Source organism: Pelodiscus sinensis, chromosome 2, assembly GCF_052426305.1.
Source record: "Pelodiscus sinensis isolate ZL-2025 chromosome 2, ASM5242630v1, whole genome shotgun sequence".
Classification (NCBI taxonomy): Eukaryota; Metazoa; Chordata; order Testudines; family Trionychidae; genus Pelodiscus; species Pelodiscus sinensis.
The window spans coordinates 227763093-227777285 of record NC_143053.1 but is presented as its reverse complement, the minus strand read 5'-3'; the positions used below and the strand labels follow the sequence as shown (position 1 = coordinate 227777285).

At 42.8% G+C, this 14193-nt stretch overlaps 1 protein-coding gene across 1 annotated transcript in view; it reads right to left on the bottom strand.

The window, feature by feature from the left end:
- The window catches only part of GPR158 (G protein-coupled receptor 158), a 331365-nt gene that overhangs the window by 118939 nt on the left and 198233 nt on the right, over positions 1–14193 (bottom strand). The window contains exon 5 of the mRNA XM_006115288.5: positions 3615–3683. Within this exon, the coding sequence (XP_006115350.3) occupies positions 3615–3683 (69 nt within the window). The remainder of the gene's footprint in view (positions 1–3614; positions 3684–14193) is intronic.

Here is a 14193-nt window from a genome sequence, read left to right as displayed (position 1 = left end):
TTAGTTCCCATAATAGAAGGACTAGAGGACACCAAATGAAATGAATGGGTAGCAGGCTTCAAACTAATAACAGAAAGTTCTTCTTCACAAAGCAAATAGTCAACCTATGGAACTCCTTGCTGCAGGAGGCTGTGAAGGCTAGAACTAGAACAGAGTTTAAAGAGAAGTTACATAAAGTCATGGAGGTTGGGTCCATGGAGTGCTATTAACCAGGGGGTAGAAATGGTGTCGCTGGCCTCTGTTTGTGGAAGGCTGGAGATGGATGGCACAAGACAAATGGCTTGGTCGATGTCTTCAGTCCATCCCCTCCAGGGTCCCTAGTGTTGGCCGCTGTCGGCAGACAGGCTACTGGGCTAGATGGACCTTTGGGTGTAACAAATCAGCGGGTGGCTGGTTCGTGCCGTGCCAGGTGCAGGGTCTGCTGGCTGGGTGCTAGCAGGCTTGCACCTGGCACGGGCACCATAGCCAGCCCGTGCCCCTTTAAGGGCTCCGGGGCCGGGAGGGGGGCAGACGAGTTTCCCTGGTGGTGCCCAGAGTGGCCACCAGGGCAAGCGGGGGAGGGCTAGCCTCCCACTAGTTCGAATTAAGTCGCTACACAGCCCTTAATTCAAACTACTTAATTCGAACTAGGCGTTAGTCCTCGTAGAATGAGGTTTACCTAGTTCGAATTAAGTGCTCCGCTAGTTTGAATTAAGTTCGAACTAGCGGTTTGTATGTGTAGCGCCTATCAAAGTTAATTCGAACTAACGGCTGTTAGTTTGAATTAACTTTGTAGTGTAGACATACCCTTAGATATTGCAAAATGCTGTACTGAGTTGTAAATTAACATGTTTTAGTGATCAGATCAGAAACATCTGTTTAAGTACTTGTCTGGCCCCTGCTCACTGTAGTCCCTGTGGTATTTGGCACCTGAAAATAAAAATGAACTGCTAGTGAGATTTCATGAACGCCTAGGTATCTAGCTTCTATTGCTTTCATAAGTTACATTTGAATTAGGGATATAAAATCCATTTTTGTGACCTAATTATTATTGTTTTTCTTTTTCTGAAAAGTGGAAGAACAGGAACCCATACAACTGAGACCATAAAAAAGGCTTTAATAGGTCAGTCCCAAAGGCAGCTGCAACAATAACATGACCTTATTTTTATTCTTGCCTTGAATATACTAATGCTGTGTTTGCACCATTCCTACAATCAAACTTTGTTAAATCATTATTGTTATTTGCCTGCATAATTATCTGCCATGCACAATGCAATTTTATCTTAAAGCTTATTATATGAGGCAAATGTGCAACATTTTGTGGGCAACAAATGAAAAGTTCAGGATATATGGCTATTACTTTCTGCAGTTTTGAAATCCTGTCCTTTCAACTAGGTTTTCCATTTTCAAAACTACTCTGCAGTGTCAACTGAGTGCTGAGGGAACCAACCAGGGGCCATATGCAGTTTGACCTAGCAGTTTGACCATATGCAGTTTGACCTAGTTCGAACTAGCAGTTTGCCTGTGTAGCGCCTATCAAAGTTAATTCGAACTAACGTCTGTTAGTTCGAATTAACTTTGTAGTGTAGACATACCCTGACTCCTTCCTCCCCAGCCACTGTGTAAAGTACTGTCCACACTTCCTTCACAACAGGTGGGACCCAGCATCATAGGGACTCTTGCTCCAGCTGGGTAGCAAGACAACAACTCCCATCCCACCTGGCTGGTTTGAAAAGGTGGCAGATGCAGTAGCTGGGGACTCATTGTCCTTTCCTCAGAAACTCTGTGAGGTCCTGCCCTCTGAACTGCTGGCAGTGGCTTTCTTCCCATAACAATGGCAAAAACTGCCTGACAGCCCCCAAAGAGTAGCAGGTTCTCTTCCTGCCCCTAAAAAGCAATAGGGGTTGTGGGTTGGTCTGAGGGGTAGGACAGATGGCTTCTTACCCAGCTCTGCTGAAGGCTCTGTACAGACTTACACACTCCTAATTGCAGCAGTTACATCCAGTTCACATTTTGAAGCTTCTTTTTATAACTATGAAGAATGGAGATTTAGGTTATTTTTGTTTTAAAACTAAATCAGGGAGTACAGAGCTGGGAAGAAGTTGGATTGTCAGAGAGAGAGAGAGAGAGAGACTACATGGATGGACTGAAGAGAAGATGATAAAGTTGTGTGTAAGAGAGTGGAAAGATAGTCATATCTCTGATCAAAGCATTGGTTTCATTGATATTCAGACTCGGGGGCAATTACCTCTAAAGTAATGAGCACAAGGCTGAGAGTCAGAAAGGACTAGCTCTGACATTGATTAGGTGTGGGATTTTAGCCTCATCATTTCCCCTCTTCCTCACCTGAGATTCAATTTTGTCCTCACCTGAGTATTTCTCTCACATAAATGAAGACAGATCCAGTCCCCAGTGAAATGGGTATAATAGTAATAACAACACCTCAAAGGGTTATTGTGAAAATCAGTTAGCATTTGTACAATGCTCTAAACACGTGAACCATTAACTGTTAAGTATGCTTATATTTCTGTTCCAAGTACTGAATGACTAGCCTTAACATGTCCCTCATTTGCTAGTAATGGTGATGTCAGTAACACAAAAACCTTGAAAAATGAAATATGTCTTCTTCCTAACAGCTGCAAAATTAAAGATGAAATTCCAAATACAACTACCCTAGCAATTAACAAACATCCTTTACTTGTAACCTAAAAAGGCAACATAATTTTGAATAATTTAGAAAACAAATGCCAGCAAGATCTGTGTTAATTATAGTATTTATCATCCCTCCTTTAGTACTGCATGTTTGCAAATTGTTTTCATGTTTGCCTGGGTGTTTTGCTTTCCAGGGTCTCATTAATGAGCTGGAACTCTGTAAAAGCCATATAAGAATTTGACCACTGGGGAAAGCTATAAATTAGAACATAACCATATAATTCCATCTCCTCTTTCATCCCTCCTCGATTGCTATCCTCTTCCCCATTCATCCACTTCCATCCTCTTTCTTCCATCCACTCTTTAGGCCTCAGACTGAATAAACACAAACTTGTACTAAGATACCTCATTTCTCCCTTTTCAAAAATTCCAGAAAACTCAACTGATTCCAGATGAAACAACCACCACTATATTGTTCCATATTTTGCTCACAAAGCAATATATAACATCTTCCCCAAACATAAGGTACAATATAATAACACATCTTCCCAAACATAAGGTATTCCATATGTCACACAGTTTCAGAGATATTAAATAAAACATTAAAATAACTCCCCTGCTTTGTAATAACTCTAGAAACCACTAGGTTTATTTAGTCTTTGTTCTTTATACACAAATTTCACATATTTGTTATTTCTAAGTACAATAGAGGACCAATTTCCATTTTGTTCAACTGGGAACATATAACGGGCAACCTTAGAAAATTTCCATTCCTCTTGTTAAAAAATCATTTTTTGACATATTTGCAGTATTCTATCTATAGTATTCCCTGCACTTGGGATGGAGAATTATCACAAATACCGGAAAGCTAAGAGCACTTTGTGTACACAGTTTCTAGTTTTGATTACCATATTTATCATCAAACTGCATTTGTTTTAAAACTTCAGCAATAAAAGCAGTTTAAAAATAACGATATAACTCACCGGGAAATACAGGAGGAGTGATCCAAATAGGATTGTTTCCAAAAGAATCAGGCCTGAAGCCCTGATGCTCTAGAAAACAGAAAAGGATGCAAAATATTAGAAAATATTACATATTCACTATTTAGAAACAGAAACCTTCATATTTGTCTGCATGGTGCTTGGCACAATAACTGTACATAACTATTATTAATTCTGATACAGTAACTCAAGTTTAATTTATTTAAATCATAAAGTATCATTCCCTCTTCAGTTTTTTAAATAATGTTTTTTAACACAAAACTGTTTATACAGCCATTGCTAATGCCAAATTTTGTCTTTCGATGTACATATGTTGCTTCAGATCATGGGAGTTGCAATGATGAATTTAAGGGAAGAATTTGGTCACTACTGTTTGAATTTGAAATAGTCCTTCCAACCTTTTTGTTCCATAAATTGGAAGGTTCGTCCCCTGGAGGCTAAGTCAATTTGCCCACAGAAGAGAGTCACACTTTTAGGCTGGGTCCAACTCAATTTTAGTGGTTGCAACCAAGGTTCAGCTAAGAAGCTCAGTGCTCAAAGCAAATCCGACCTCGGGCGTAGGCTAAGCATCCTTTTTTATACTTTCTTTAACTTTCTTATCTAACTTGGCATGTCTTGATTTGTTACCTTAGCTTCGTGTTGCAGCGTTATTGGTTAGCATACTTCAACTTTATTCCACTCAGTAACAACCACCAGTATAGCTTACTTAAGCAATAGCAATTAGCAAATTTCCTTAACTCAAGTAATACGTGTAATCCAGTCCTTGAGAAATGGGTCTAAACAGCTAGTTCCCCTTTTTACTACAGCTTCTAAAACATGTGCAATTAGCTAAATGATATGTGCTGTTTCAAGCTTAAGTAATGGAAGGGGGAAGAAGCACACATCGTTTTTACTGTATTTTACTACATTTTCATACACATATTTAATGTCAATAACCTGGGTTCTGTAATATGTCTGAATATTCTAAACTTTTATTATGTACCACCAGGAAGCAGTACCCCTGCTCTCTACGCTCGCCAACCCCCATCTCTGCGGGTAGGCAACCCCGGCTCTCCCCCAGCCACCACGGAGAGCCAGGCTGAGGCGTGGCAGGCCTGGCCTACTCTGGGTCCTCTGCCCCCGTTGCCAGGAGGTTGGGCAGGGCCAAAGCCATGGATGGCCCAGATCACTCCTTATGGCCACAGGGGGTTGGGCTTGGCCAAGACTGGCCTGGCTCTCTCCCTCTGGCTGCTGGAGGGTGAGAGGGGCCTCTCCAGAGCCTCGCAGGCCCCATGCTCTTCTCTCCAACCCTTTCTCTCCCTCCCACAGCCAGCCCCAGTTCTTGGGATCTTTCAAACCCACCTCCTTACCCTCCCCTCCGCCAGGGTGGAGTGCCGGGGCGAGATCATGCTGGCCTGGCTTTCTTCCTGGCTGCTGGGAGGGGCCAATCTGAAGCCACACTGGGCTTGGCTCTCCACCAGCCACCAGGAGGGGATGAGCTGAAGCTGCACCAGGCCCAGTTCTTCCCCCGCCTGCTGGGGAGGTTTCGAGGCCACGTTGGATCTTCCCTCCCTGTCACCCGAGGCTGAATCTGCCCCATCCTTTTCCTCCCCCCACCTCAGCCTCTTTGCCCCCCTTGACCTGGCTGTGCCTGGTTCTTCCCCCACCCCTGGCCATCAAGGGGTTGGTTGGGCCAAGGCCATGGTGGGAGTGGCCTCACAGCTCCTGGACTACCTCCTCGCCCCCATTAGCGGGGAGGGAGCATGGCTCCTGGCCCACCCCCTGGAGCAGTGGGGAGACTACACATCTCCCAGCCCCAGCCTGCACTCCACCCCCAGCACAAGGGAAGTTGGGGCCCTCAGCACTGGTAGGGGGGGAGGGGGGAGGCGGGGTGTCTGAAGGGGGAGGGGCTATGGGATGCAGAGTGATGTCACTACATCATCCTGCAGGAAAAACTTTTTTATATATATAGAGAGAGAGAAAAGTGCTTTTTAGACTGAAAGCATAAAACTTTATTTCCCCCAACTTTTGTACAAGAATGCTGATTCAGTTATTCACTTTTATGGAATCTAAATCAACCCAATTATTGTTCCTCTATCTATGGCACTCTGAGGCCTAAATACTATGTTGCTGTTTCATTTGCTTATTGTTGTAAGTAAAATAAAAACTAATCAATCTTCTTCTTCCACTATACAGCTTGTTCTGATAAGTTAAAGTATCTATATGTAATATGCCTACAGCTTATATAGTGAGATAAAATGTAGACATTGCATTTCCTCCTTTATCCAACATGGAGTCATAAATCACTCTATCAGACCCACAGACAAAGCTGTTTTGTAGGCTGTCTCTCCTCAGGGAGGCAGAATGGCACTTTGAAAAATCCCCTTGCTCCCCACTTAGAACATTTATTTACAGCCTGGAATCAATATGCCTCTCCTGTGGACTTGCTTGGGGACCACCATATTTGTTGTAAATATAGCTGTAATATTAAAAGACTTTAAAAAAATATTATTACAGAAGCATTGATGCCAAGGGAGCCTTTTTCCCCCTTGACCAAAGATTGCAAGGAACTCTCCAGATGAAATCATTCAGCGAATGCACAATCTGATTGTGATGGGGCATATCAACACCACAAGGATGAAGCAAGGGTTAAGGAGTTGCTCTGGATACAGAAAAGTACACACCCTCACTCACTGCTGGGCATGCTCAAAAGGGAGTAACTCAGCTAAGTCTGGGCTGACTAAGCAGGAGAGCAGGTGAGTGCTGCAGCCTCCTGCAGCAAAGCTGCTCGGCCTCACAGTGAAGCTGCTGCAGGCATTTCAACCACAGAGGTCAAGACTGACAAGTCACTGCAGACTGGAGAAGATGGGTATGAATCCTTTACGTAGTGCCCCCTACAACATGGATATTGGTAACTATGGACTTCCGCATCAGTCTGTCTGCTCTGCTCTCCATTCACATGTTTGAAAACACTCTCTTTTTGGAAGAGCTTTTAATACAGGGGTAGGGAACCCTTCTTGGGTCAGGGGGCTGCTGACTCTCAGAAAAATCAGTTGGGGGCTGCACACAAGTGAGAAGCCTCTGACTGAGGAGGAGGAAAGACACTCCCCACATTTCCCTCGCACACCAGAGCCTAAGGGGACCCAGGCTAGTAGATTTTGTGTGTTCCAGTCCTGCTGGGGGGTTGGAGCACCAGCACAGGCTCCCCAATGCTGAGTCTCAGGGACCAAATCCAGGCAAGCCAGGGGTCGTATCCCTATTCTTGTTTTAATATAATCACTTTTCAGTGAGCTAGCATTCATATTGTATATATGTATCATTTTAGCTGCTTTTGTGTCAGGGAACATGCATTAATACTGCTTGAAATTTTAATTTCCATATAATCTAGTCTGAAGATTTTAGGGTCGATTTTAGTCGACTACACTAATATAAGATAAATCCACACAGCATTTCAACAGCATGCAAGGGTCCAGATAAAAAGAACATGGAATTTTTTGCCTCCCAAGTGAATAAAACAGACTTGTTTTGTCTCCCTGATTTCTGGTGGGAATACTTAATGCCTTCTCGTGTCAGGGAGAAATCTGCATTTCTTCTGCTCTGGGGAATCATTAAATATCTGTATTGAAATAATGCACTTTGTTTGGACAATGTTGCTTTCCCACAGGCTAACAAATCAACCTACTTCTTTGATGAGGGAGTTTTATCCTAAATGTTAAAAAAAAAGTTTATATTTTCTTCTGGAATTACTGTCAGCACCTGGCCCTACTCACTTTATACAGTGATAAAGCACATAAATTAATGCGATTGAAACAAATTTAGCACAACTTTTGTGCTTCTCTAACAAGAAAATTCCATGAAAAAGTTCTAACAAGGTAGACAATCAACAATTGATCCATTTTACTTACTTAGACTAGCAAAAAGCTTTGGACTGCGGGGGAGGGGGGGTGGTTGAAATGAACAAGGAATTAAAATGGCAACGCTTATTGGCAAAGTTATTTAGGTTAGTTAAAATCAGTGAAGGCTGTGAATTCCATAAGGATCATACAACATTAGGTCCTTATCCTGCAAAGACATACATAGATGTTTAATTTTAAACTTGTGAATACCTCTTTGAGCATGGGGACCTCTTATAATCCTCTTTCCAGTTGCAATTAAGAATATCCTGATTCTAGTATACACATTCTAGTTTAAAGAATGCCATGTGAGGCCTTACATGAAAACCAGATCCACCCCAATCTTGGGTGAACCACTGCAGGAAACACTTTGGGTGAGATAAACTTCTTTATACAAAAGAGTAACTGGTTACATTTAGTCTCTAGAAAGCAGGATATGATTTTATATATAACCTTCTGTTCTCAGTGACTTACTCAGTACCACTTCATTGTTGAAGCTGTGGCAATACATTTATCTGTACCTTCACATACACTATATGTAAATGCAGTCTGATATTTCATGTTGATAGGTGCAAAATAATGCACACTAGAAAAAAATAATTCCAATTATACATACAAATGATGGAGTCTAAAATAGCTGTTACCACACTGCAAATATCTGATCCGCATGCAGTGACAATAAAAAAAAAAGTTAACAGAATGTTAGGAAACCATTAGGAAACAGATACATAATAAGAGAAAATATGATAATGAAACTATATAAATCCATGGTACACCCACACCATGAATACTGAGTACAGTTCTGGTTGTCCCTTCTCAAAAAACATATATTAGAACTGGAAAAGGTAGGGAGAAGGGAAACAAAAATGATTAAAGGCATGGATTAGTTTCCATGTGCAGAGAGTGGATTGTTCATTTTAGAAAAGAAAACAAATAAGGAGGAATAAGTTAAAGGTCCACAGAATCAATGATGTAGAGAAAATGAATAACAAAATGTTCTTTATCCCTTCTCGTAACACAAGACCCAGGGTTCGCCCAATGAAATTCACAGGCAGCAGGTTTAAAACAAATAAAGGAAATACGTCTTTACACAATACATGGTCATCCTGTGCAACACGTTACCATGGGATGTTCTGAAATCCTAAAATACAGGTGGGTACCCTAACCCTCCCCACACCTGTGCTCTGGGAGCGGGGGCCAAAGCCACAAGCCTCATGGCCTCTCCCCTCCCCAGTGCTCCAGGGGACCTCCCCCTCTCCGAGACTTCCCCGTCTCTGGTGATCCAGGGGGGTGGAAGCTGCACCCCTTCACACACTTCCTAGGTCGGGGGAAAGACAGGCCAGCCTTGACATGGCCCTCCCCCCAGCCAGTGGGGAGAAAAGAGCCAGGGCTGGTGGATGGGGTGGGAAGGGGCTGTGGGGGGGAGCAAGAGCAGGAGTGGCCCGGGGCTGGAGGCAGTGAGGGAAAAGCCAGGGCTGGTGGGTGGGGGGAAGAGATCAGGGGGGCAAGAGCAGGGGCAGGGGGGAAAGAGCTGGGGCAGCCTCAGGGATGGAGGCAGAAGGGAAGAGCTCAGGCGGAGGGCAGCCTCGGATCTTCCTTGTGGGGGAGAGACTTGGCCTCAGCCCAACCCCCTGCCAGCTGGGGGAGATAGCCGAGCCAGCTTTGGCCTGGCTCAACACCTCTGTGGCTGGAGAAAGAGAGGCAGGCCAGCTGCAGCCTCAGCTCAGCCCAGCCCACCCCCCTGGCGGTTAGGAATGGGGGGAGCCGGGGTTGCCTACGCCCAGATGGTTGTCCCTTATAGCATAATGAACAGGGGGTACCACCCCCCCCCCCATGATATTAAACAAGGTGTTGATCCTAAATTGAATCATACAAGCTGGTGTGTAATGTTACTCTCTTGGGAACAGCAGCCTTCATATTTCTGTGAGTGTTCAGTGGCTACGGGAAAGGACACGACAAGAGGATGCTTTGCAGGGTGCTCCAGGATTGGAGTACACCTGCTGTTAACCTACAACACAAACCCATTCAAAGGCTGGCATAGCCCAGAGGACAGTGCTTGGGTACCTCACAGGGGAATGGTGTCTAGGAATTGACAGTTAAGGACAAGCAAGCCTCCCTTATGCTGGAAGCACAGAGCAACAAGATGACTCTCAGTTCCTGTGTACCCCGAGAATTATCACAGCAGGATTAGGGCAGTAGGTTACTTAGATAGCAGGACAGCAGATGAACTTCAGTTTGGACAATAGCAAGGTATTGCACATTAGAAATAATTAAAATTTCTCACATAAACTGAATTGAGAGATAACCGAGAAAAGATCTGCACATTTCACCACCCTCATCTTAATATGAATGGAAGCACAGTGATTTATGCCCACTGAGGATCTGGCTCATCACAGTGAATTACTTCAGATGATCCAATATTTTATTAACTTTTTAAAATAGTTGATGCAATTCAGTTGATGCCTTTATTAAGATAGAGCCAGAACAGTCGAGGTGGAGGTGAGGCAATTACACACGATATCTTCCAGGATCTCATGTTGTTGGGCTTTTTTTCAATTATGTTTTAGCCTTTCTGGTTTTGAAGAAAGTCCTTTGAATGTATGAAGCTGGATAAATAAGCTTTATTGGGTCTTACTGGGGCAGATGGATTATCGGTAAGACTACGATTTATTCATGGATCTGGGAAAAATGCAACACATGTTTTTTGATAAAATGCATACATATATAAAACCACTTCTTTTGGCCAAGTATAACAAAAACACAATTTTAAAAATAACAAATGATTCTGCTTTACAGAATTTTGAGTTGTGTAACTAGGTGCATAGGCCTCTGTGAACAAGGAAGCAGATAACCACCTTCAGTGGGCAGAGAAGGGGAAAAGCAGAAGTTCCATCATAATGGATATAAGAATCACTGAGAGCCAAAATGTGCTAATGACATTACACCAACCCACAATGAGAGCTTAAATTTACACTGACACCATTGGATTCCAACACGTAAGGGCTTTATTCCTGTTAATTAAGTAATAGTCTCTGTCTCATTAAATATATTCTTGTTTGGTAAAGCCATAAATGCAATCCTAAATGTAAATTCTTAAACTACTGATTGCTGAAATGCTAGTGTTATTCTCTTTAGGCATAAATGACCCAACCATTCAAAGAGTTGCCAAACTCAGTCACCGTAGGAGTGAGTGTTTTATCTAATTTATTTCTGTCCTTGGGCTGGATTTGGAATATCACCCACTACTGCGCTAACCTCCAGATGTTTCTGCCTATTGCACTGCATTCCCTAAAACAATGGCTGCTGCTGACTTCATCTAGCATAGTACTCCATACAGAGACACACAGAAAAATATGTATAACCAAATAAAATTAGCAACATTGATTCTACATTTGCAAGTCATTCATCTCATTTAAAAGGCCTAAAATGGCTCTCAGTGTCTTTTATGGCTGCAGAACTAAAATTATACATATTCTGATTTCTGTGAATTCAAACTGTTCTATAAAATCAATACATAAAGCCAAATTTCTTCAAGATTGCTTTCAGCAGACACAGTGCTATCATAACTTAATATAAAGAGCAAATAAGCTGGAACTAGATTTTAACAGCCAATTATGAAGTCATTACCTGGAATGTTTTCCATTTTATTTTAATTAAAATTACCGTACTTTGATCACAGATCTGGTAGTTTAAAAGGGTTGACATTAACTGATCACTTATATAAATGTATTAGTAACATTTTATAACATATGAGCAACTTTGAGTTGGTTCATGTTTCCAGAAAGTCTTAATAAAGGAAATATACCCTGGATTTGACTAAAACATATGCTCTTTGCCCAGACAGCAGACAAAGGAAAGCCAGACTTTCCCCCATAGAGTAAAGCAATACAGTCCTACATCACAAAATAAATTAGGAGCGGAGTGCCAGTGCAGGCTACCCACTCTGGGGGGTGGGGCTGAGCCCCAAACCTGAAGCCTACCTGCAAAATAGTCCCAGACCACTGCAGTACAGACAGTGTAACCATTAGTAATGGGGCTGTAGCACATCATTATTATCTGGTGTATCCAATAAAGACAGGAGAGTTACCTGCACACTGGCCACAGCTTGCAAGGGGTGTTTCCAGTGTGTCATGGGTAGACCTATTCTGGAGTTGGAAAGTATAATTTCCAGCAGAAGTAAATATATGCCTTGTGACCCTAACAACATCTCAGTGCAAGTGGGCACAAGACTCACTGGTATCTAATAGTTTCAGTTAGCCTCACAAGTTCCAGTGTACCCAATTCATTAGTGTCATAACCTGAATATAAAAAGAGGCATGTAATATATCAGTAGAAAGTTAATAACACGTTGATCATTAATATTATGGCAGGTATGCATGGAGGACGATGCTAAATTACAAGCTTATTGGAAATTATGTTGTTAGCGTGTGTCTAACAAGCAGAACTGGAGTTATCCCATCCTAGACAAAGGAATGTGGTTCTGACACTTTGAAGATGCTTCTAAGACACATTAAGAGATAGTGGAGATGTATTTACATAAAAGGTAAGCAGATCTATCATGACAACAAGGGGAGGAAACAACCACTCAGCATCTTGGCAGGGGCATGAGACTGAAGGAAAAGCAAAAACCAGCAGAGGAAGAAACTAGCATAGAACTTCCTTCACCTGGAGACCCCATGCCACTTTTATCACAGCTTGAATTTACTATGGAGTAACCTTCTGAAGAATTTATTTCAAAGGCTTAGTGAGCTGTAAAAAAGAAGAGTAGAGACCCCATGTTACATTTCACCTACAAAACAAAGGAATTGAGCACTTTGTGGGAGATCCTGATCTTGGGAACAGTGAGCCCTCATGCTGGAAGGAAATGTGGCAAGAATCTTACCTTGAACCAAGACTATAATTTTGTTAAGTCTTAGAAAATGTTTTCACTTTGATTTGCTTGGAGCCCTTTCTAATTCTGTCCTTTACACCTGCATTCAAAATCCTAACCATCTCCTTTTATTAACAGACTCATACTGTGTTTGAAATGATTGTTAATGCCAGTTAAAGTGATAAGCTGTTCCTTTCATCTTTTTAGAGACACAAATGAACCTTATTAATCCTATTAGTAGTCCTTGAAAGGGATGGACATTGCATAGCACACAGCTTGGGGACAATTGGGCACAGGAGAATGCTGCAGTCATCTTGCCAGGCATCACCAAAGTTGATGGATACCAAAGTGTGGCTGGGATGTAACGAGCTAGCTGCTGGAATCAGAGTCGCTGATTCAGAGCTTAGAACACTGTGTGCTTGTGTGCTGGCTATCAGTGCCCAGGTTGAGAGCCACATCAGGGCATTTAAGGTACTCAGGGTTAGAAAGCAAGTGGTAAAGTACCCTCTACTAGTCTGGGTTGCACCCCAGAACATGATGGGCACCTTATCTTCAATTTAGCTAGCACACTAAAAATAGAAGTGTGGCTGCAATAGCACAAACAGCAGGAGAAGCTAACCCCCCTGAGTACGATCATACTTCACAAACATGTCTTGTCTCATCTCTTAAAAGAAAAAAAATCCACCACAAACAATCCCTGATAGTTCAGTTACTTGTATAATTAATAAAGTCATCTCTATTTAGCACAGTAATCAGTGCATTTTAGGATAAAGCCCAATGGAATTTTCTTCCACTTGCGTGCAATGTTAGTTGAGCTCCCTGCCACCCCCAATCAGCTGCTTGTTTTGTTACAGCTGGTTTTGCTGTCGGCATTTGTTTAGGTTTTTGCTTATTTATTTCTCTGGCAAGAAATTGTTTGTCTTGTGTGCTGTTTGTTCATTTGCTGCTTTGTCTCACTGACTTGCAGAGTTTTGTTTCTCTGTTTGCTTGTCTGTGTCAGGAAAGGTGTCCTGTCTTGTTTTCTATGTCTTCCTTACCAGTTATATGCTACTGCCACCTGCGTATTAACACAACACATTTTACTGCTACAGGTTGGACCTCCCTGGTCCAGCACCCCCCCCCCCCCCCAAACCAGGGAGTTAGCTGGACCAGAGAAGATCAATGCCAGCCTTCTGCTGCCAGCCACTGCTTCTGTCCCTGGCCTCTGGGCTCCCAACTGCCAGCTACCATGCTCTGGCCTCCTGCCCCACCTGCCAGGCTGTGGCTCCCACCTGAGGCCCTGGCTGCTGAGCTCCTACCTCAGCTGCTGGCCCTGGGGCTCCACTCCTAGTCACTGGTCCATCTCTCTGGTCTAGCAACATCTGTGGTCCTGCTGCACCATTTTTTCTCCGTGAATGCTCCAACCCCAGAGCCCAGCATATGTTGCCTGACCGAAAGTCCTGAGCTAGAGAGATTCAATTGTAGTTAACTTTTACATTTGGGTTGGCCAGCACTCTTTTTATCTCCTCTCATTAGGGGTTTTTGTTTGATGATTTGTTTGTTTGAAATTAATTTTCTTGCAATATAAAAGTAATTGTTCTGAGTAAAATGTCCATTAAGATGGAGAATGACTGGCAGCAACTAGAAGATGCCTGGTTTACAGCGTCAATCCAGCAGTACTGGCCTCAATTCAAGAGTAAATGGATTAAATTGTACGGCCTGTGTTACACAGGATGACAGTCTAGATGACTTAATGGCCCCTTCTGACCTTACAATGTATGTACCAATGAATGCCCCTCCCATATCCTTCCCTTAAAGGTTCTAGAGAAGGGATTGTCGC